Raw genomic sequence first — 24,075 nt, 5'->3', positions numbered from 1 at the left:
TAGAAGCTCAGCAAGACATTAGTTAGAAAAGAACTGAAAAAGTGCTGTCTAAGTGTAAGGGGGTGGATGGCTGGAACATTACACATATGTTAAAAGAGTACTTGGTGGTGAAGAATGTTCAAAAGATGAGACCCAGTGAGGGTAGAACTTTCTTCCCATAAGGTTAAAAAATAGGTAAGCACAATTGCTAACATAGATATTATACAGTCAAGTTATTAATAACACAACATGTAAGTACAGGATATCATTAATGTATAAATTACATGCCAGAAATATAATGGTATTTGTGTGAATATGTGTACATATGAGAAAAGAGGTTTGTGTACATGACTATGTATGTGTCTCTATGCTTCTGACATGATAGTGCGTGTAGGGATCCCTTCTCTTAAGTGCACATAATTATCATTCAAACTTTTGAATTTTCCTGTGAATTCCCATGTCCTGCTATTTAGGTATTAAATGTAAGAAGGTTATTAGCTTTCCCTTAGCCCATAGGACAGTGAGCAGTCAAAGTATGCTTGGCAGTCCACTGGCCTTGTTGGATCATTAATGTCTGAATCAAGGGGTTTTCCTTAAACCATGGATATGGGCCCCTATGATAATCTCATTTGAACATCAACTATCAAATAATAATCTCTAGTAAGTACAACTAGCAATAATAACGCAATAATACTCTCCTTTATCTGTCTTGAATCTATCTTGTATTTTTTTCAGTTTTTTCAACCCCTATACATTTTTTTTTTGTAATTTTCCAAAAGAGGGAACAGAGAAGGGGGCCAGGTGAGGATATTCCCTCAAAGGCCCAGTCCTCTGTTCTTAGTGCTACCTCACTAATGCGGGAAATGGCAAATAGTTTGAAAGAAATAGAAAGAAATGTTCATACTATTCGCCATTTCCCATGTTAGCGAGGTAGCGTTAAGAACAGAGGACTGAGCCTTTGAGTGAATATCCTCACTAGGCCCCCTTCTCTGTTCCTTCTTTTGAAAAATTAAAAAAGAGAGGGGAGGATTTTCAGCCCTCCGCTCCCTTCTCTTTTAGTCGCCTATGACATGCAGGGAATATGTGGGAAGTATTCTTTCTCCTCTACCCCAGGGATAATATATTATATTATATAAAGGCGAGTGCTCATTACGATCCATACATACATTGAAAATCCATGCCAACCGATCAACGAGTCACCCCCTTTCTTAATGAATTTAACTACAATTCCATCCACTTTTCATCTTCATAGGCTTTCACCATCTATACTCTCTTCACCAAACCATTGTTCTTGATTCTCACTTCCCATACCACCCTACATCTGCCCCCATCATCTAACACATTCAACAGTCCTGCAAAATACTCCCTCCATCTTCTTACTTCAACATTACCTGTTACCACTTCCACTTTTGCCCCTTCATTGATGTTCCTATTTGTTCTCTTGCTTTTTTTTTTTTGCACATTATTAACTTCCTTCCCAAACATCTTATTCTCCATAACGTTTACTGATGCTCCCTCACCCCAACTCTCAATTGCCTTCTTTTTCAACACCAGCACCTCCTTCTTGACCTAATGCCGCTGTCTCTTATACATCCCCAATCATTTGCACTCTTTCCCTGTAAGTACCAACCAAACACTTCTCTTTTCTCTTTCACTAGGAACCCTGCAAGTACTAACCACATGCCTCTCTTTTCTCTTTCACCAGCAACTCTACCTCATCCCACCATTCACTGCCATTTCTAAAACTTTGCCCAACTCTCACCTTTTGCATGCATATACATCTCACACGTCAGTACTGCTTCCCTAAATACATCCCCTTTCTACATATATATATATATATATATATATATATATATATATATATATATATATATATATATATATATATATATATATGAAAAGCTGTGTAGGTATGTATATTTGCGTGTATATGTATATACATGTATATACATACACGTCCACACATGCAAATATACATACCTATACATCTCAATGTACACATATATATACACACACAGACACATACATATATACCTATGCACACAATTCACACTGTCTGCCTTTATTCATTCCCATCGCCACCTCGCCACACATGGAATACCATCCCCCTCCCCCCTCATGTGTGCGAGGTAGCGCTAGGAAAAGACAACAAAGGCCCCATTCGTTCACAGTCTCTAGCTGTCATGCAATAATGCCCGAAACCACAGTTCCCTTTCCACATCCAGGCCCAACTTTCCATGGATTACCCCAGACGCTTCACATGCCCTGATTCAATCCACTGACAGCACGTCAACCCCGGTATACCACATCGATCCAATTCACTCTATTCCTTGCCCGCCTTTCACCCTCCTGCATGTTCAGGCCCCGATCACTCAAAATCTTTTTCACTCCATCTTTCCACCTCCAATTTGGTCTCCCTCTTCTCCTCGTTCCCTCCACCTCCGACACATATATCCTCTTGGTCAATCTTTCCTCACTCATTCTCTCCATGTGCCCAAACCATTTCAAAACACCCTCTTCTGCTCTCTCAACCACGCTCTTTTTATTTCCACACATCTCTCTTACCCTTACATTACTTACTCGATATATATATATATATATATATATATATATATATATATATATATATATATATCAGGTGTTTGCTTTGAAGAATGTATGTGAGAAATACTTAGAAAAGCAAATGGATTTGTATGTAGCATTTATGGATCTGGAGAAGGCATATGATAGAGTTGATAGAGATGCTCTGTGGAAGGTATTAAGAATATATGGTGTGGGAGGCAAGTTGTTGGAAGCAGTGAAAAGTTTTTATCGAGGATGTAAGGCATGTGTACGTGTAGGAAGAGAGGAAAGTGATTGGTTCTCAGTGAATGTAGGTTTGCGGCAGGGGTGTGTGATGTCTCCATGGTTGTTTAATTTGTTTATGGATGGGGTTGTAAGGGAGGTAAATGCAAGAGTCCTGGAAAGAGGGGCAAGTATGAAGTCTGTTGGGGATGAGAGAGCTTGGGAAGTGAGTCAGTTGTTGTTCGCTGATGATACAGCGCTGGTGGCTGATTCATGTGAGAAACTGCAGAAGCTGGTGACTGAGTTTGGTAAAGTGTGTGGAAGAAGAAAGTTGAGAGTAAATGTGAATAAGAGCAAGGTTATTAGGTACAGTAGGGGTGAGGGTCAAGTCAATTGGGAGGTGAGTTTGAATGGAGAAAAACTGGAGGAAGTGAAGTGTTTTAGATATCTGGGAGTGGATCTGTCAGCGGATGGAACCATGGAAGCGGAAGTGGATCATAGGATGGGGGAGGGGGCGAAAATTTTGGGAGCCTTGAAAAATGTGTGGAAGTCGAGAACATTATCTCTGAAAGCAAAAATGGGTATGTTTGAGGGAATAGTGGTTCCAACAATGTTGTATGGTTGCGAGGCGTGGGCTATGGATAGAGATGTGCGCAGGAGGATGGATGTGCTGGAAATGAGATGTTTGAGGACAATGTGTGGTGTGAGGTGGTTTGATCGAGTAAGTAACGTAAGGGTAAGAGAGATGTGTGGAAATAAAAAGAGCGTGGTTGAGAGAGCAGAAGAGGGTGTTTTGAAATGGTTTGGGCACATGGAGAGAATGAGTGAGGAGAGATTGACCAAGAGGATATATGTGTCGGAGGTGGAGGGAACGAGGAGAAGAGGGAGACCAAATTGGAGGTGGAAAGATGGAGTGAAAAAGATTTTGTGTGATCGGGGCCTGAACATGCAGGAGGGTGAAAGGAGGGCAAGAAATAGAGTGAATTGGAGTCATGTGGTATACAGGGGTTGACGTGCTGTCAGTGGATTGAAGCAAGGCATGTGAAGCGTCTGGGGTAAACCATGGAAAGCTGTGTAGGTATGTATATTTGCGTGTGTGGACGTGTGTATGTACATGTGTATGGGGGGGGGGGGGTTGGGCCATTTCTTTCGTCTGTTTCCTTGCGCTACCTCGCAAACGCGGGAGACAGCGACAAAGTATAAAAAAAAAAAAAAAAAAATATATATATATATATATATATATATATATATATATATATATATATATATATATATAGAGAGAGAGAGAGAGAGAGAGAGAGAGAGAGAGAGAGAGAGAGAGAGAGAGAGAGAGATATTCATGTGATATGAACGTGCCCGTACAATAAATAAAGGCCGGTAAGGGAAAAGGCCATTATGGAACGATAATAGAGTGGAAAGATGGAGTGAAAAAGATTTTGAGTGATCGGGGCCTGAACATGCAGGAGGGTGAAAGTCGTGCAAGGAATAGAGTGAATTGGAACGATGTGGTATACCGGGGTCAACGTGCTGTCAATGGATTGAACCAGGGCATGTGAAGCGTCTGGGGTAAACCATGGAAAGTTCTGTGAGGCCTTGATTTGGAAAGGGAGCTGTGGTTTCGGTGCATTATTACATGACAGATAGAGACTGAGTGTGAACGAATGGGGCCTTTGTTGTCTTTTCCTAGCGCTCCCTTGCACACATGAGGGGGGAGGGTTTTTTTATTTCATGTGTGGCGGGGTGGCGATGGAAATAAATAAAGGCAGACAGTATGAATTATGTACATGTGTATATATGTATATGTCTGTGTGTGTATATATATGTATACGTTAAGATGTATAGGTATGTATATTGGCGTGTGTGGACATGTATGTATATACATGTGTATGTGGGTGGGTTGGGCCATTTTTCGTCTGTTTCCTTGCGCTACCTCGCTAACGCGGGAGACAGCGACAAAGCAAAATAAATATAAATATATTTATATTAATGGAGTGTGTCAGAGGTAAGTGAAGTACGTGAACGTCAACAATATGCTGTGATCTGCATATTACAACATGGTTAATGGCCTTCGAAAAGGTGAGGGTGAAAAATAAGATAAAGAATGTTTTGTGGCATGTATAAATTTGGCAATGACATCAGTGAAGGTCAATAACCAGATGTGGGTGTGAAAATCCCAGGTGTTAAGCACCTCCCTATTTTTACCACTCTCAAGATATATTATAACAAGATAACTGAATATTCATGAATGTTATCAGTTCTGATAAGGGTCTATGACGAGTGGATCTGGTGCCGCCCTGGTACGCCACCGGTAAAAAGGGCAAGATAAAGGAACCGCGGTTATGACGTTTGCTCGGGTGCTTATTTATACATTTATTCAATAATTTACATGAGGTTAGGAGACGAAAAAAGGCTGTTTAAAGCTTTACCCATCAGCCTACAGCCAATCCTTCCCCACCACTGATAATACGTTACTTCTAGGCTTACATATTGTTGGCTTTCCATGTCATTTACTCAACAAAATTATGAGCGTAAATTGTTCTCAATAGTTTTCACCTTTACATAATGATAAATTTTCGTTTGTTCCACCTGATATATAGTTCAGACGAAATCCTTATATCTCCGTTATTACTGACATGGATTTTTTTTCCATTATAGGTTATCAAATACGAGACTACATTATTTCAACTACAATGATTAAAATGATATCCCATATTCAAGTCTCAAACACGTTTTACGTAAGAGAACTAGTCGTAGTTGCAAGAAAAAAAAATCTATCCACAATAATTATTGTACGTGCGTATGGATATAAAGAATATGAATTTATCCTAAACATTTCAATCGGTCTGTATATTAAACTGTAGCAATATACGTACTACCACACTAAGAAATATCCGAGTGTTCCTGTAACCAAAAATTCATCAACCTGATTGGAAAAGATTGACTGTAGGTTTCCCTATAATACATCTCAACAACAAAATGCTTCATCTTAAATAAATAAACGTAAATCAGGTAAGCAGTATAAATAGAAAAAAAAAAAATGTAATGGTCAGACTAACCTGGTGTACTCGCCAAAAGAGTTTACGACGAATTGGTGCGGCAGCCCAGCACACTGACAGCCGCGATGCCTGCTTGCCACCTTATCTAGTTTGATTTTAACTTTATTTCATTTGGCCTACCTGAAGTTTTTCGTAACCATAAGTATTATACTCGCTACTTGAAATAAATCAGAAAAACTTGGGTTTTTTTTTTTATAATTACACATCGTTTCAAGCAAAGCAAAAAAATCATTTCCGGTAGAAACGCCCTTAATCACCTATAGGTTCCTCATTGCCAGTTGTGAGTAGATAACATTACCATGTTAGACTAAAGGGACTATTACTAAGTCGAAATTCAAATATAGAAATATAAATCATATGAAAAATGGCTTGTGCTATGTAACAATAAATAAATATCTAGTAACATTTCCCAGCAGGCCTAGTCAGTAAATAAACAAAACATGGCAACTCTTGTATACAGTAAACACTTACCTATTTGTGAATCGCGTCATGTTTTACCACTTTTAGTTTTATCTTCTACGCCTAATGTCTTCGTAAATCTACAGCTTACAACAGATCATATCCAGATGTAACATTAGCCTAAATGGGGACCAGTTAAAAAATAGAGGGAAAGACTGTGGTATCGAAACCAACTCATACATACTTCATTTGCTAAGGCTCCAAAGGAAGTCACCAACTGTGCTCAAATGTGACCCTCATTACCTACACCTGATACACATGTGACAATAAATTTAACTAGCCACAAACTGATGTCCTGACTGGTATCAATAAATACTTATCTCTGGGATCCTCTCTACACCATTACATAACAGGAGTATTCATCATTACGGCGCATTACATATTCATGTTAGTTCTCACTAAAAATATATATAATTCTACAACACAGACCAAGTGGATTCTTAACTCATGTTGGTGGAGTAATAGTTATAGAAGTTTTTAACTGAAGTCGAGATTAGCAGTAGACTCATACCTTGCTCCTCTGGGTCGCTGCTCTTTCCTTAGAAAATAGCAGCAGGACACCATTTTAATTAAACAGAAACATACTAGCAATGTATGTGAAAGTTCAACTCCAATAAAAACTATAATAGTTAAAACGGGTGACTTCTCTGGAGTCTTTCTGCAGTTCTGAACAAGTAGAAGTAAAAAGAAAACGGAGCTTAGTTTGCCGTTTAGTTAATATTGGTCAGTCAATCGATTTTTTTCCTGTTTTACTTTCCGCTAATTAATATATCATTGAATTTCACTGATTTCTTAAAGATCTGTTCTAACGGGGTCATGCCAATATTAGTTATAAGACAAATGATCAATTAAAAGTGAACTGCTTTCAGCTGGGTAACGGATATCATTTCCATAATGTCCACTGACAACTGCCTTCAGTTTGGTGAGTCTGTATTTGCTAATCCCTACCACCCTTGTGAATTATGTATAGCTAAAAAGATGTCAACCATCCCATATGTAGTGTTACTTTTTGAACCTCAAGATCAATAATTGTAGTAAATTGTTTTAATTAGAAAAATCAATTACTGTCTTTATCATCATCAGGTGGGCCTGTGTGAGAGATTCATAATGTCTCCGTTTACAAGGAGTTGAGGGAGTCAAATGCCATGAAGGTGAAACAGTATGCGACCTGGTGGCAGATTCTCAAAACTCAAGGCGGTCACTGTTTTGAAGAAGGTGTGAGAGGAAACTTGATGGCAAATATGAAAAAGGGTAAGGCAATCATGTAAAGTTGCTGGCAAATATGAAAAAAGGTAAGGTAATCAGGTAAAGTCAATGGCAAATATGAAACAAGGTAAGGTAGTGAGGTGCAGCAAGAGGGTAAACTAGGATGGTGTTAGCATATCTCTAAGTGAGAACTTGAAGGAGGAGGACGTGCCAATTTAAACAAAAAAAAAAAAAAATGAGGACCTGAAGATTAGGGACGTGGCAGAGGTTGAAATCATGGAGGGCTAACGTGAGTCATACATAAATTGGAAGGTGCTAATGGACCTGGGTGAATTATGAAGCGTGTGGAAGGAGGGGTTGCCGTCAGTTAGATCAAACATGGTCATGTTTGAAGGTACATGAGACCAAACAATATTATGATGTTACGGATATGTCTCGGGCCATGAACGCAAGAGAAAATGAGGATGGACTTGTGGGCTGTAAATTGTCATACGACGAAATAGGGTGTGAGACGGAGTATTAGCGTTTGGGATGAATGCCAAAATAGTGGGGTTGTAGTGAGGTAATTTGCAGAAAGAACTTACTTTGTTTTGTGCACACTTAGGAGAACTTAGGAGTGCAGCTTATACCACAAAGGTTGCCAATATGAGTATGGTTACTGTATGCAAAGGTGAATGATACTGATACTGAGAAAGAAATGAACACTGCATTTTGATATCCTAGTATTCTCACTTCTCTGGTAGCTTTTGTATAGAACTCCCAACATTGGCGATATGCCATACTTTGTATTATTTTAGTATTAAAAAAAAGCATAGCTAGGTCCCAGTTTATATATCAACTTGGTAAAGTTGCTGTAAATTGGAGGACAAAGTCTATTCTTTGAAATTTTGTCAGAATTTGAATCTGCATGCCATCTAACCAGATCCTCAGTTAAAATATGCTGTCTTATAGGTAAAACACACACCATTGTTTTTGGCTTTACATGACTCGATCTGCTGTTATTGTCTATGGAAGACACTACAGAGAAAATTATAGGTGTATTTGTGAAAAGATACTGTCAAATGTGCAGTCATACATAAGTTTGTTACATGACTTTCCTTCATCCCTATCCTGTTACACTGATAATTAGGTACTAAAACTTACTGTTCATAACTCAAAGAATAATTTGGGCCATTTTCTGACGATCAAAATCCTCTTGCAAATCTTTGTAATGTCTGAGACTCTGGTTCTGAACTCTGGGTCCTAAGTGATGACATGTTAAAGAAATACAGACAGTGATCCAGTGAACTACTGATGTTACTGTTTGCACTAAATATCACATATGATACTTATTCATGGAGAGTAAATGCTATTGATGCATAGAGTAAAACAAATGAAGGTCTCAGAAAAATGCATGAAGAAAAGTGTGGTGAAGAATAAAATGTTTTGAGAGGGACTGTATGGATGCTGAAAAAGACATGGTATGCTAGACAAGTCTGGGAGATTGCTTGTGACAAAGGATTTAGTTTGTGAAAGCTAAACAGTAGCCTTCATTAAAGAGTTTACAAAAATAGATGTACAACAGATACGCAAAAGGACTGATGTTTCAGGAGATTGGAGAATATGTTTCAGAAGATGCAAATATATCTAAAAACTGAAAAGCTGGGTGTATTGACTGAGTCGTATGAGAGTAGGGCACAGCTCTTTATTAAACTCCTAATGAAAGGATCTATAAAGTGTGAAAGGTGTGCAGGGGAAAGTGGTCTTGTGCTTTGTAACTGAAAACTATTATAAAAATAAAAGGAATAAATGTTTTGGCATTAATGATGATGCATATTTTGACCACCAATAGTTTGGAGGATTAATGACCAACTCCTTGTATGTGAGGAAGATGATGACTATAAGAAATAAGGTACAAAGTGAATTTAGGTATGGATGAAGTAAACCATATTTTTTCAGTTTAGACAAATCGTGATGTAAGCCCTCGAGGATAAAAGTAAACGTAACGTTTGTGGATTTAATCTATATATTATTTTATTTATCATACTTGATCGCTGTTTCCCAAATCAGCGAGGAAGTACCAGGAAACAAACGAAGAATGGCCCATCTACTCGTATACACAGATGAAATTAAGAAGAAACAAAAATTAGGGATGTTCTGAATCTCTTATGAGTAGAGATGAATTCTAAATGCTTTTTAAGGTAAGAAAGCAGTGCGTCTGAAATATGACTGTCCGCATCAAAGCTGTGTAATGCCTCCATGGTTGTTTCATTTTCCCATGGATGAAATAACATATGAAGGGAAATGAAAAAAATGCAGTTATGTTGCAGAACCATGGTGAAATATAATGGAAATCATCACAAGTATGCATACAATGCTGATCTGTTACATGAAACATGTAGGAAATTAAACAGCAGTAAATGGCTTTGATACTGTGTGTAGGAAGAGGTCACTGAAACTTATAAGTATGAATCTTGTTTGTGAAAGATATCAATAGTTACCTCATGAAATTAGTACAAGTGGACAAACAGAAACTTTACTGAATATAGGAATCCATAGTTGATGGTCTATAAGTACAGCATTGGGGCTAATGTAGAGTAGATGTGTGATGAAGAGTGGGGGGAACAATGTGACCTTGGGTGAATGGGGACAACATAAGCGTAGGGTGCTGAAGAAGCTTGCACAATGAAGCACTTACTCCTACACTGAAGTCAGGATTTTAAAGTACTATAAAACTTTTTCTTTCCAGGATAAAGTACCATGAGTTATAAGATCACAAGGACTGCAGCGGGCTAGATTGCTATGAGCTCTAACTTCTCGGTGGGAATAGGTAAGTGACGACTCCTTATCCATAGTATTAGTATTGCAGCGGGCTAGATTGCTATGAGCTCTTAACTTCTCAGTGGGAATAGGTAAGTGACGACTCCTTATCCATAGTATTAGTGAGTCCCTCATTCTTTTCTGTTTTCATGTTAAGAGATAGAATAGGGGCAACTGATTGCCCTAATCAAGGCCACTTCATAAATGCTCAGCACCCACTCCCCAAGTAAAGAATAAAGCTCACCCCTACCTTGCATTCCAGTAACCTGACTAACCTCTACTCGCAAATCCCACCACCCTCAGTAAATATAATACTGATAAAGCACATAAACACTGAAATAATACAACAAACATTAAACAGCTGACCTTTCTTTGCAATTTTTAACTCCATCCTGCCAGACCTGTGAGAAAACTCTCTTGTTTACACTCTGGATATCATCCATCACTGCAGCAATACAAATATCTACCAGTATATCCCAAAACCTGTCATGCTCATGATATGACTGCTGTAAAGAAGACTTTGAGCACTTACTGCTCAATTGCCATGCACTTTCTGCAAGTCGATGCACAAACATCACAACACTTCTTGACTTGTGATCCTGACCAATGGATGAGGCCAGCTCCTGAGTGCTGAGATGATGTTCAGCTTGGTTAACAGTTGGCTAACTGTAGCACTCAGGATTCAGACCAATATAAACCTAACCGTGGGGAAGCCCATGATATGTCACAGTCGATAACGCTAACCGCTACACCACGTGGTCCCCTCAACCAATTCACATCTGCCTTGGGCCTTGAAATCATGCTTGCCCTATACATTAACTGGAGATATCCATGTTCTCTCATACAGTATTTGGAACATCCCTGTCAGTAGGGACAAAACACAATTTGAAAAGGAAGAATTGTAAACAATGCCGACAGGACTGCCATATACAGAAGAAGGTTTTCATATTTCAAAAGCTAGAGTTCTCCCTTCAGTTGGTGAGTCCCATAATGATTGAAAGCATACGCAAAAGTCAAAAGAAACAGATTCTAGAGGTAAGGTGGTTCCTAACTTGTGTGTGAGGGAGAAATCCCGAGTCACACATGTGAGATCCATTACATCCATGCTGAGATACCATCAAATAAAGAAGTTAGAAGAGTGCCCAAGTCATCTTTTAATGATTCCATCCGGGAAAGCCAAGGAAGAGGCCACCTTCTTGATATTGTGGGCTCTCCTAGATAGGTGCCAGCAGAACTAGTCTCTTACTTCAAGAGAGGATGTTCCTTGACAAAAAGAGGTGCTTCTGTGAAGACAGTTTTCAAGAAAAATATGACATTTCTGCCTTACAGTTTTATTCTTGGGCAGTATACAGAATTTTAGAAATCATGAATACTAAGAGATTAGATAGTTCCTACTTAGGATGAGATGGCAAGGGAACAAGACTCCTCAAGGAAAAAAAAATTGTTCTAAGGAGCCTATCTCACCCATGACTAGATAGGGTAATGCTGAAACCTATCATAACTGGTTCTTGTAGAAAACTTTCAGAAAACAACAGTATTACTGGTGTTCTTATAATGAAAAAACCTAGGAAAGAATTTTCAAAAATGTCATCACATCAGGCTGGTCTGATTCCCTTATAAAAGAATTGAAAGAACTCCAAACTGACTCAAAATGTCTCCGAGGTCAGATAAATATGCAAGAGAAGTCTGTCAGGTACTTACTGTATACTCTCCAAAAATATGATTGAAAAATCCCTTTATATGGATTTCAGAAGCCAAGAGTCTAGAAGAGAGACTTGCTATAAGGTATAGATATCATAGAAAGACAAGGATAAAAAAGAAAAAAAAAGTAGAGGTGGGGAAGCATTTTAACACTGGGATTCTCTAACATCAAGGCTGCTTATCACACTTAGGAGCTATCAGGAGAAATTTTATTGAGTGAAAATCAGTTAAAATGAATAAAGTTTTCCTCAGCAGTTTTACTGGGGGAGAAAATAAACCTGCACTTACAAATTTCTATCTACAGTCAGGACAATGACTCCTACTGCTTTCTTCCGTACCACAGACTGGAGACAAAAATTGTCAGGAACATACTGGCCTTGGAGGTAAACATTTTGACTTGGAAGGCCACCCTTAAGAAAAGACAAACCTTTCAAAGTTTTTGTTCCTAAATTTAAGAAATTTAGAATTTAACAAGTACTGGTAAATAATGTAACTTAAGAGATAAACATTATACCCCATCCAGAAAGTATATAGAAAAGATATTTCAATTCAGGTCTGAAAAAAACATGAAAAGCAATAAAGATATGAAAAAATAAAACCTTGTATACAGAGATTACTAAAGTGACTCATACACACTTGAGCCTCAGAGGGTGACCTTTCATGTTCAGCCTAGCACACCTGCATTTCTACCAATCATTAATGTGATCTACCAACTGCAGCTGGCATGATCTTACAGATCATAACTTCTGAACCATACTTTTAATCATATTCTAACCTAGTTTTAAAGAAACAAGAGCATATGTAGTAGTAATGGTGATGCACTGAATGGCTGATGATGGCTAATGCGCTAAGAAAGTTGGTGGGCAGTCAGAGTACTGCAATAGAACATCAAGGTTTCACTGCTCTGGTGGCTGGTAATCAGGGTGCTGTATTACTATGCAGGACTCAGTTCCTCTCAATTAGACAAGTATATATTCTACACAAAAAACTTGCTAGTAATTTCTCTCAGTACATGCTCCATAACTACCTAACAGATACTGTATATAAATCAACCATGTTATAGGTGGGTTCAATTTTAAATGATCAGATTATTTAACACTGTCTATCTAAAATGCACTACATTCATAGACTTCACTTGTACATAAGAACCTAATGCCATAGTCTTTACGACCTACACACAATTTGTACAGTGAATAACTTAACTGTTATAAAGTTTTCTTCCTATGAATTCAAGTATGGAGTTTTTATCATGTAACTGTCTTGAAAATAAACTCTGCATAAATAGTCACTTCTAAAACATTGCTTTTTGTTAATACTGGTAATGGAAATGACATTTCATCCTTGCCTGTTAAGGAGCAGGTGCATTGAATACATTTTTGGGCTATCACATGCGCAATCACATACTGCATCTAGTTCAATCATTTCCTATAAAATGGCCAATAGTATGTAGCAATGTTCAGTAATATCAGTACATTTCTTTTCAGACCCTTAATAGTTAATGGTTCCCATAATTTATAAAAGGAAAGTTGTGTTCTTCAAGACGAATTCACATTTAATGGCACAAATACTGATTTCAAAATTTTTTTACCTAGAATTTTGTTAGATTTATTTTATGAATGTTTTGAAAAAAAAAATCCGCTTAAATTTGCCTTAGTTAAACTAACTGTACCTAACACAATCACACTAAAAGTTATTTTTATAGACAACATAAATTAGTAATGTCCCATCTTCATGATCTTAATCTGTTTTTCTAGTTTTATTAAAGTGTGTTCTTTAGTACATTTAGAAGGTAAACATTCTAAATGTCCTTAGTTCAAAAAGACCCAAAACCCGAATGTCCAGCCATATAATATTTATACTAAATTGTGCCTGAACTTCTTGAGTATGAATTCGAAGTAGAAGTGCTCTGAGCTTTCCTCATTTATCTCTGGTTTTTGCCATTATCCTGCCCCTTTGATAACATCTAACAAGCTTCCACCCTAAGCACTTCATTATCTATGTAAATGCCAAATGTTTACTTAAGTGTGCATCACACTTTGTTGTAAGCTAGTTTTGTTTTGTTGATGCATAGCTAAACTAGTATATTACTTTCATTGAGTATATCTGTTTGTTGGCCATTTTGTGTGTATATAAGCAGCAAATGAAAAAAAAAAAAAAAGCCAGCATCTAGAACTAAACAATCAGACTTAAATATTGTGGATCATTTGGCACAAGGAGGAAGATAATGTTCCTGTATTTAGCTTGTAATAATGAAAATTGAATGCTTGTTGTTTGGGAATTTTATCTTCACAGTCCTCATTACTTTTGTCTTATTTTTACTCTACAATAAAATAGGGGTTTTATCTGAAACTTTACAAAATTATTTATATTCATAGCACATATTTATTGACAGGCTTCAGAAAATAGCTTTAAGAAAAGTACTTGGAGTTGAGATTCCTACATTTTGTAGTAAGAAATTCTAAAGCCCTATTTTTCTAGGTCATAATAAGTTGTATTGTGTAAGGATAGGTTAAGTGTTCAGCTTTACTAACCTAACCTAATATCCTAACCTATTCGAACTTATCCAGTCCAACCTAATTTGGTAAAGATCCAGTTTATGAGCACTGAAGAAACAAAGGATGGATTTAAAAGAAATTGATATCAACAAAATCTCCACATTTAGTTGAGATGAATTAAATAAAAAAGCATGACTTGAGAGCATCCTTTTTATCTTACGAGAAGTAAGTGGGGACAGCTATGATGATCAAGGAAAATGGAGGGCAAAAATCATTGAAACATTACAAGAAATGAATAGAACCTATGAAAACCTCAGTGGTGTAAGTTAAGGTCCAAATACCTTAATTTTCAGTATCATAATCAAAATATACCAACAATATTGTCATCTTCCTTCTGCCGTCTCAGCTGCATGCAGTGGGAAGTAAACACAGAGAAAATCCTGCTTGAAACTGAATGCAGATAATACCAAAACATTCATGTATTATGTAAATAACACTGTAAATATGATAAACTTAGGTTTTTTTATGGAACTTGCATAAGATTTGCATAAATTCTGTTCATTTCTGTAAGTGTTTCACTTATTCTTAGCCAACTTCATCCCTGATCAACACAGCCCTCCCCAATAGCACATTAATAATCATGAATCATAATTTTCAAAATTTCACTCTCCTTATCTACATTATACGCTCAGAGTATAGAGTTCATTGAAATGCGTTTCTTCTGAATATATAGCTTATCTCTGGAACTTTACCCCAAAATTATAATATCCAAAAATTAAATAAATAACTCCTTTCCATCTTAAATTACTGTGTAACATTATATAACGAACTTCCATGATTCGAGTAATTTCTTTTCTTCAGGATAAATGAGTAAATTACAGAGTAGAATATGTTAGCAGTAGTAGCTTCTGAACAGAACCGGGAGCGGTTCCCAATATTGGCAGGTTTGGGGACCGTGAAAGTTGAGTTTTTGAGATTTCGTAGTTTTTGACAGGTCCTTCATACTAAAAGCTAACCAGACTTACATTTTACCCCAAACTAACCGAACTTGAAACTTAACATTACGTTGAAAGATCTTAGGCTCATCTCTCACGGTCCCCGACCCTGCTGAAATCGGGGACCTCCCCCGGTTCCAGAGACAACCTTGTGAAAAAAAGAAAAGAAATATCACTCACCTATAATTACAGCAAGACACCACAGATGTGGTGGTCACTACCGCTGAAGACATGAGTGACTCATGCGAATAGTATCAATTAATGTCATGGGATCAGCTTCCGCTATCAGAGAGAAAGCTTCAAGTTCTGTTCGGAACTTGCTACACCTCTCCAGCCATTCATATACTTTGGCGTATTTACAAATTAAGTCTCTTTATTCCCTTTTGTTGCTGCTAATAGGTTTTTTTTTTTTTTGGATGTAATTGAGTTCACATTAGTCATATGCGACAGTGTATATACCTCTTACGAGAGGGCTCCGAGGATGACTCGCATTGCGTAAAACTTCATTCCATTTCTATACAAAATATATATATATGTAAATACACCGTAAAATAAATTGGGAACATATTTCGTATTCATATTTCCCATCTCTCAAAATTGAACTTGGTCATCAGTTAATCTTTCGTTTTTCATTTTCCATAGTCAGCTCAAGTACAAGGTTAATGGTGAATTTCCAATACTATGGGTGTGCATGGTGAACCTTACCTTCAAGACTCCTCAGTGTTTACATCGATCCGTAAGTGTGTCCGAAAAGGGCAAAATTTATGATATCCATAAAAGTTGTTTTAGAAATCTTTGTGCATTTCAGACTTTGGACATGGTCTTTCTTACACTTTAATAAGTGTGAATGTTGATAGGAAATTTGAGTTTGATCTTTGTAAGCAAATGACAGCTTAGTTCAATTGATGAATCTAGTAATTTGATTGAGCGATGCTACTAAAGTCTATAATGACAATATTAGCAATTTACTCTTTTCAAAACCTTGAAAATTGTTTTAATATTTATTTAAGTAGTTGTGTTACAAATATAGTTCGTAGAAACTAGTATTGCATTTGTTTTTTTATTATGTAACATAAGACAATATTAGCAATTTAGCCAATTTTTCAGACTTTGGACATAACCACACCTTTAGAAGAATTTTGAGATATTGTGTGCTAGACATGGATATCCAAATCACAACTTGGTACATTAGATAAGCAAAATTTACAACAGTATACAAATACTATTACCAGAGTGATAAAGCAACATAAGATTTGCATTTGTGCTCTCAAGATCACATTGGAAATGGACTTACTTTATAAGCTATGTATGTTTGGAAGGAATTGAGTGCTTAATAGGTATGTCAAAGTGGACACAAGATTCATAATTTATGATGCGTTAAAACTGTGGCCTCATGGCATCACAGCATCCACAAATACCAGATTCTTCCCATCAAGTTGTCTAACATGAGATAAGGCTAGCAATATATATATATATATATATATATATATATATATATATATATATATATATATATATATATAATGTGTTTTATTTTGCCATGTTTCATCTTTCGAAATTGAGATTATACTATAGCTCTATTAAGTTGTTATTTGGCATGCAATATCCAGCCTGCAGTATTATATTTATTATTCATTTTAAAAATAGGCAAAATCTGAGAATATTACCCTAACATGACTTTATTAACATAATCTACAGAATTACTAGATTCTGCTATTTAGATATTCCAAATTTTAAGTAGATTATCAAACTATGACGTAGTTTTGTACTAATATTACCACTTTCTAAAGTGTAAAATTATGTTCGTTTGGAATATGAGCACGTTGCAAGTATTCATATATATGACTTTGACAACACATCAGAGACAAGTACTGAATTTAATTTGTTATATTTATGTACCAAGTCATTATTCTAGTGATTTCTAACATATACTCTCTACATAGTATACACATGTGCTAAAGTGTGAGAGCACATATAAAGTGTCTAAACTGGAAACATCAAATTTTGCTGAGCTTTTAGAATTTATACAATTATTGTATTAGAGTCTGATCCCCTGGTATAAGGTATCATTCATCTGTAATGTCTACATGAAAAAGACGTGTATACTCCCTATTAGAATTGTTATATTCTTGCTGTTAATTTTAAATGACTTCAGTAAGTCTGCTAATTTCTTACTTTGAATAATGCATTATCTGGTTAGTACCAATGTGTCTGTCATGTATTATATCCACTTCAAATATGATGAAAAAGATCAGCGTGGGCGAGAGCACCAAGAAGGAAAAGGAATATGTTACCATTTGAGTTAGCCAGGTATTTTTTGGTTCAAAATGTCAGGCATTATGTCATTGATTTATACATTTGTAATGCTTCTAGATGTACATAAGCTAGACTGGTGTCTGCACTATTTTCTTGCTCTTGCTGAGGGAACTGAATCCGGTCAGAATTTTTACCAGATTTTGAGTGCATGCGCAGTACATCAAAACATGTAGTATCATCTGGCTATAACTTCCTGCCAGTTATGGTTATGTAACGTTTGCGTTTTATCGAATAACCCCCCCCCCCCCTCCCGCCTTCGGCAAAAAAAGCAAGTTTGACCAGACGAGAGAACAGAGAATCAGAAGAGGCATTAGTGATATCTGGCATATACAAAATATAAGCTAATCAGGTAACAGCATTTTTTTTTTTTAGGTATACCCCTACAGTTAATATTTAAGTCGCGATAAGGCACCAGTTACAGCTAAGAAATATAGGTTACATTTGCAGTGAAAGGTCCGATTACTTATCTTTCTATTTATTATTATATTTGGGCAGGTATATTGGAAAGTTGAATATATTCAAACCAGCAAGTCCGACTGCACAGCGTCCGTCACGCCGCCAAGAAACCCCCGTCAACAGCAAGAAGATGACCGTTGACCATGTCACTTTCATCAGACAGCAGGAACACAACAGCGTTGACGACGTCTTCCACCTCTGCAAATCTTCCCTGCGGTATTCGATCCATCATGGGCCCAGCCTTGGCAGGGTCAGACCACCCGAGACGTCCCATGGCCGTCATAACCACAGTAGGGGACACAGCATTCACACGGATACCCTTAGGCCCTAATTCCAATGCCATGACTTTGGTCAGCATATCTAGAGCCGCTTTGGCGGAACAGTACACCGTGTGGTCCCAGAGAGCTCGCTGACCCGCCTGTGACGACAGGTTGACCACTGACCCTCGCTGTTCTCTTGCTACTAGATCACCCGCCACAACTTGGGACACGTTCATTACTGCCTTCACGTTCACATTGAACAGTAAGTCGAAACTCTCTGGGGAAGCCGTAAGGAATGGTGCTAAGGCACTACATGCCGCATTGTTTACCAACAGGTGTATGGGGGTGAGCTTCTTTACGGCTTCTCGAGAAGCTGTCCAGTCGCCCAGGTCGACACAGGTAATGTGCACTTTAGGACACTCTGCTTTCAAGGATTCAAGGTGGGCGGCTGTTTTGCTTAGTGCGAAAACTTCTGCGCCCATCTCGACCAACTTGATTGCTATGGCACGGCCAATCCCAGCCCCAGCACCTGTCACCAGTGCACGACGACCTGTGAATTTGGGCATGATCAGCTTCGTTAAGCTTGCCCCAGTGTAACGCCTGGATGCAAGCGGCTTGCCCAAGTGTATCTCCTGTTCAAGCTGCGCCACTCCTTGTACTTGATCAGCTGGTACACAATCCCAGAGAGATTGACAGTATTTTATTTTAGCGTTCATAACGTAATGCTTGTTTTGTCTATTCAACAAAATTCAGATATACGTATGAAAAAGTAACCATAATTTCCATCTCTAATTCTGTATTCATATTGATTTAGATATCGATAATATTAAGTGATCTTGATGTAAAATGTGTCAGTGCAAGCTCCTCCACGGCTTGGTAACAGCCTCCTGGTCCACCTCCGTCTAAAAGGTACGTAAAAACTATATATTGTTGATCTGCAAACACCACGTCACTGTAGGAATTATCATATGTGTAAGTGACAGAGAACTGCAATCGGTTATAGATAAAAAGTTGCACAGATACAGATTTCACATGCTTAAAAATTACGAATCTTTGTAACGGGTGTAGACGCTTGTTTTCCACGGTCAGTAAGACTGTTAGATACCCACTAACAGAATCTAATCACTCAAGTGTGTAATGTATTTTTGCTTTACAGGGAGGGAGTTTTACACGTGGGGCCGTCTCTTTAACATTGTTATACAGCTTCTTAGATTCATTGATGCTCTGTCCATAAATCGTTTTAATTTCATTCCATTCCTCCAACACTTTTAATACAGAGAACTTTACATCTCAAAAATTTCTTGCTTAATTTTATGTTTTGTCCTTTGGTTATTCTGCCCCACATCTCTCGAGAAACTGTTCACTCTATGTCGGAGATTTGCTTAATTAACTTAAAGATCAGGATCAGGTCATCCCTAACTCTTCTGTCTTCCAAGGTGGACAAATCTAGTCAGTGCGGGCACATAGCTCACAAGGGCACCTCCTCAATAACATTGTTAATAGAATAGAAATAGGAATATATCTTAATTCAATAACTTTGCATCAAACAAGACGCTGATATTTGCTTTTGGAAAGTGAATACAGAATTATGCATGGTCTTGTTTTTTTTATTAGCTTTAACTTTTATTGTTGCAGAGATGAAGTTGCAAATCTTCACTGTAGACGCCTTCACGGACCAACCTTTCTCTGGCAACCCTGCTGCCGTAGTGCCACTCCTGGAGGTGAGGTGCAAATGGCTATCTGGAAACACTTTTGCAATATCATTTTCTCTTGGTTAAAATGACTCGTTTCTGGTCAATATTACTGCATTGGGGCCACGCCTACAGATTAATTTATACTTCATCAAGCGAACCACGATGCTGTAACTTACTAGGGATAATGTTTTTTGATATCCATCAGGACTGTCATCTAGAAACATATGATGTTCTTTTAGATGATAAAAACAAAGTTATCAAGTCACCCTTCGCCCTTCTCTCTTTAGTTGTGGGCAATATTAAAGGCTTTCTATCCTTGCTTGTGACGATGAGCTCTTAATTCCGGCACTGATACCTCCTAGACGTTTTCTAGTAGTTCTTTGCGGTATTTAGGTGCCGTGATCAAACTCGAGAAGCATTTTCTAATTTTGGCGTACTATACCGTTCTAAGGTTCTTATAACAAAATATATTAAGAATTATAAAGGAAATCATAATAGCTCATAAGTCAGCTCTCATTTGTAAGTACTATATTATTAGACTATGATTCGTGGCCATTAATGATTTACAAACAGAAATTGTTAACAATTTGATTCTCTTTCAGTGTTTGTTGTTTTAGCTAATATATTGTGATATGGGCAAGGTTTACTGTTCCTTTTGAAGTGATTCGCATTAATGATTGATATACAAAGGAAATCATATAGCAGTACAAAACTAAAGTAAGACAGCACACTATTAGTACAATGATATTTTCCACGTTACCATACAAAATATAATGATTTCGTTTATGTCCCAACCTAAACTAGCTAGATTTATAGCCACACAGTAGTACCTACATGTCATTTGACCTATCATTACTTGAGAATGAAAAAATATTTCTACACATGCATGAAAAATTATTTCTACACATGCCTATTAAGTAACAATACTGTCACAGCCTGTCGAAGATGGTATACTACAGAACCTAGCAGCCGAGATGAACCTGTCGGAGACGGCGTACGTGAGTCCTACGGGCGTGAGGGAGAAACCATGGGTTAAGTGTGCACGATTCCGCCTCCGTTGGTTCACACCCACCAGGGAGGTTGCCCTATGTGGACACGCCACACTCGCTACCGCCCATGTCCTGTTCCACTGTCTAGGTCAGGTGGATGTGTCTGTTGTACAGAAATTCGTAACACCCGCTGCTTGTTGATACTTTCGGAGACCTTGAGTTTTCTTTTTTGATTGATTTGTTTCAGGTCAGCGCGTACCTATGGTGACGATAAAGCAATTCGTAAGGTTGGAATATTTTTTCCGTGAAGTCTTTTATCACACTAATATTGAGGTTAGGTAACAATGATATTAGTTGCAGTTGTGTTACTTTAGGTGATCGTTTTCAGTTGCAGTTGTGTTACTTTAGGTGATCGTTTTCACAGGAAACACTAACAGCCAGTTGGAGTTCGAAACACAGAGCGGGGTACTGGTGGCCAGGAAAAATGGTCGTGACATTCTCCTGGACTTTCCCGGCAACCCGCCCGCACCTCTGACGGCTGAGCAGGAGACCCAGCTTTCTCCGTTGCTGCAGGTGGTGACAGGCGGACTACCAGTGGGCCAGCTGTTGATCTCTCACACCACCAAGAAGTTGCTGGTGAGGCTGCATCACTCGTGCACCAGGTGAGCGCCAACCCCTCACCCAGCTAGGTCCCTCCGGACACGGGCGTTGCCTTTCTACCACCACACAATATCCAGCTAGGATAGACTGTGTGCCTGAGACATTTTATTATCCACACCTTGGATACAGATTATGAAATACTAGATAAAAGTAAAATTGACTTAATGAAATGAATGCACAATTATCTTGCCACAATCGCCAGTATGGACCTTGTAGGTAATTTGCAAGAATGGATCTAAGGTTGGTTACTAAACGTCACTTTACCGAAGTACGTCCTGGACGTAAAGCGGGTTACGACTTTCCTAAATGAGTCGCATTCTTCATGAAATACCTCTGATATTAGAACTGTAGACTCGTATTTGGGTGCTGGTATTAGCATGGGTCAAATTAAACAGTGTAGTAGATTCTGCCGTTTGTACGAAATCGGTAGGATGATTGTTTAAAGTGAGGAAGAGAAAAACCTAGATTAAGAAACATGCAAAAAAAAAACAAAAAAACGGAAAACCTAAATAATGACACGCCTTCTGTAGATAATGTTACATTATTTGAATATGTAAAGCCCAAGGTTAGGCGTCATTTGTGTTACTACAGCAGTTCTACTTCAGGGGAGATTTGGAGGCTCTTCGTGTGGAGCCGGGATCCTTCCTGAGCCTCCACGACGGGTCGCTGGTGAAGGGCGTCATCCTCACTATACGGGGCGACCTGTCGGGGAACATCCCACAGGACTCCCCTAGCCACCAACCACAGTACCACTGCTTCTCACGCTACTTCGCTCCCTGGAATGGTATCCCCGAAGACCCCGTCACAGGTGAGGACAGGTTGATCTAAGCTCTAATGGGGTCCCCGCCTACCTAGGGGTATTTACGACGAGAGTTTGCCTGAGGTGAACGCAACGCGCTCTGTCCCTGGCCTCAGTAAAAACTTTTAAGTAGGCAGAGATTCTATTACAGTTTTGGAGATTAAGTACAAAACCCTTGCACTTTATATTCTGGATGATTTCCTAAATGTCTCGTGGTGGCTCCTCCCATCAGACCAGTTCCAAAACAGGAATATTTATGAAAATTGGATAGGTCTCAGCCTAGCATAGACCAGTACCTTAATGACATTCCCTTACCTGTGAACATTACTACTATATTAATAAGGGTAACGACGTGATGATTTTTGCAACCCAAACTAAACATTAATTCTTCTCTTATAAAACAGGCTCGGCTCACACCGTCCTTGGTCCTTACTGGTCACAAGAGCTTGGCATCACGACTCTCAAATGTGAGTTTTATACACAATGTTATGGTAGTCTTATGACTGAAATTTACAAAACAGTTTTAGAGACTTTCAAATACACCTTCTCATTCTTATCTATTGTAAAAGGCATATGGTTAACCAGACGTGTGTTGCTGCTTGTGGTAGAATTGCTATTGATTTTTCTTGAACCTGGTGCATTTCGAGCGCATTCATTTATCTTACATATCCAGTTTACATCAAAATTGTTCGTAAAGCCAAAATTCCCAACCTTAAATTTAAATAGACTTGACAATGATATCGTGTATTTCATGTATATGAATTGGATTTATTGGCTATCAAGTAGGAGACTGGTATTGAGGCAGAGTCCCTTCCGTACTTGAGTGCTACAGTGCAAGTGGTTTACTTGGGTTGGTCGTGTTCCACAGGTAGGCAGTGTTCTCCACGCGGTGGGGATATGAACGTCACAGTCAGGCAGGACGGCCGTGTGGACCTGGCCGGCCGGACCACCACCCTACTCCAAGGTCACGTTACGCTCTGAGGTTTATGGCAACTGTTGATTACCATTACCTAGCTGTCGCATTTGTAAATCTAGTTGAAGCTTTTTCAGCTAGTTTTCCCAGTAAAGATCTGAAAGACTTGAAGCATGGATATTTGTTTTTCCTTAAGAAATATTTCCCGACATCGACAAAAACTTGATGTCCATGGGTAAAAAAGGAAAGGTTCACAACTGGTTTTGTTGTTGGTACCGAAACCAGTTTTTTCATGATCTACAAGACCCAGTGTCTATGCATTAAACATCATTTCCAGAGATCCTTATACTACAAGAGTATTCACTGAACTTGAACACTAATACATCAGTTCTATCGTATTTGAACGGAGTCCATATAATCGATTACAGATAAATAATCATGCAGAGTAGGCAGTTAAAAGTTAAAGATTTAAGATTCTAAAGTCTTGGCAACATCTATAGACCTTGGTTAGTCA

General features: G+C 38.2%; 3 protein-coding genes and 1 long non-coding RNA gene across 19 annotated transcripts in view; 2 read left to right on the top strand and 2 right to left on the bottom strand.

Annotated features, from left to right (window-relative positions):
- The window catches only part of LOC139764541 (leukocyte elastase inhibitor-like), a 38,639-nt gene extending 22,227 nt beyond the window's left edge, over nucleotides 1-16,412 (bottom strand). For 5 of the 15 annotated variants that reach the window (XM_071691281.1, XM_071691278.1, XM_071691279.1 and 2 more), the window contains exon 1: nucleotides 15,655-15,824. In XM_071691281.1, the coding sequence (XP_071547382.1) occupies nucleotides 15,655-15,707 (53 nt within the window). In that variant the 5' untranslated portion in view covers nucleotides 15,708-15,824. Of the gene's footprint in view, nucleotides 1-5,819; nucleotides 5,950-6,462; nucleotides 6,483-10,649; nucleotides 10,681-15,654; nucleotides 15,993-16,179 lie in introns of those variants that run through there. The other 10 variants (XM_071691285.1, XM_071691288.1, XM_071691290.1 and 7 more) reach the window with 5 other exon arrangements.
- LOC139764543 (uncharacterized) lies at nucleotides 7,392-16,213 on the top strand. The gene is made up of 3 exons (XR_011716402.1): nucleotides 7,392-7,529; nucleotides 10,213-10,293; nucleotides 16,117-16,213. It is a non-coding gene; the product is annotated as an uncharacterized lncRNA (long non-coding RNA).
- Nucleotides 16,413-18,249: 1,837 nt separating the features above from the next.
- Nucleotides 18,250-19,316, bottom strand: LOC139764538 (L-xylulose reductase-like). The gene has a single exon (XM_071691273.1). The coding sequence runs from the start codon at nucleotides 19,220-19,222 to the stop codon at nucleotides 18,341-18,343; it is 882 nt and encodes a 293-aa protein (XP_071547374.1). The 5' UTR covers nucleotides 19,223-19,316; the 3' UTR covers nucleotides 18,250-18,340.
- On the top strand, nucleotides 18,631-23,732 carry LOC139764537 (phenazine biosynthesis-like domain-containing protein 1). Of its 2 annotated transcripts, none has more exons than XM_071691272.1 (7): nucleotides 18,631-18,768; nucleotides 20,142-20,227; nucleotides 21,136-21,337; nucleotides 21,614-21,851; nucleotides 22,455-22,657; nucleotides 23,053-23,115; nucleotides 23,517-23,732. In XM_071691272.1, the coding sequence occupies exons 2-7, from the start codon at nucleotides 20,144-20,146 to the stop codon at nucleotides 23,627-23,629; spliced, it is 903 nt and encodes a 300-aa protein (XP_071547373.1). In that variant the 5' UTR covers nucleotides 18,631-18,768; nucleotides 20,142-20,143; the 3' UTR covers nucleotides 23,630-23,732. The 2 variants fall into 2 exon arrangements, with proteins under 2 accessions (XP_071547373.1, XP_071547372.1); XM_071691271.1 differs by lacking the exon at nucleotides 18,631-18,768 and adding an exon at nucleotides 19,288-19,415.
- Nucleotides 23,733-24,075: the final 343 nt, after the last annotated feature.

Source organism: Panulirus ornatus, chromosome 50, assembly GCF_036320965.1.
Source record: "Panulirus ornatus isolate Po-2019 chromosome 50, ASM3632096v1, whole genome shotgun sequence".
Taxonomy (NCBI): domain Eukaryota; kingdom Metazoa; phylum Arthropoda; class Malacostraca; order Decapoda; family Palinuridae; genus Panulirus; species Panulirus ornatus.
This window is presented reverse-complemented; position numbering and strand designations above follow the sequence as displayed.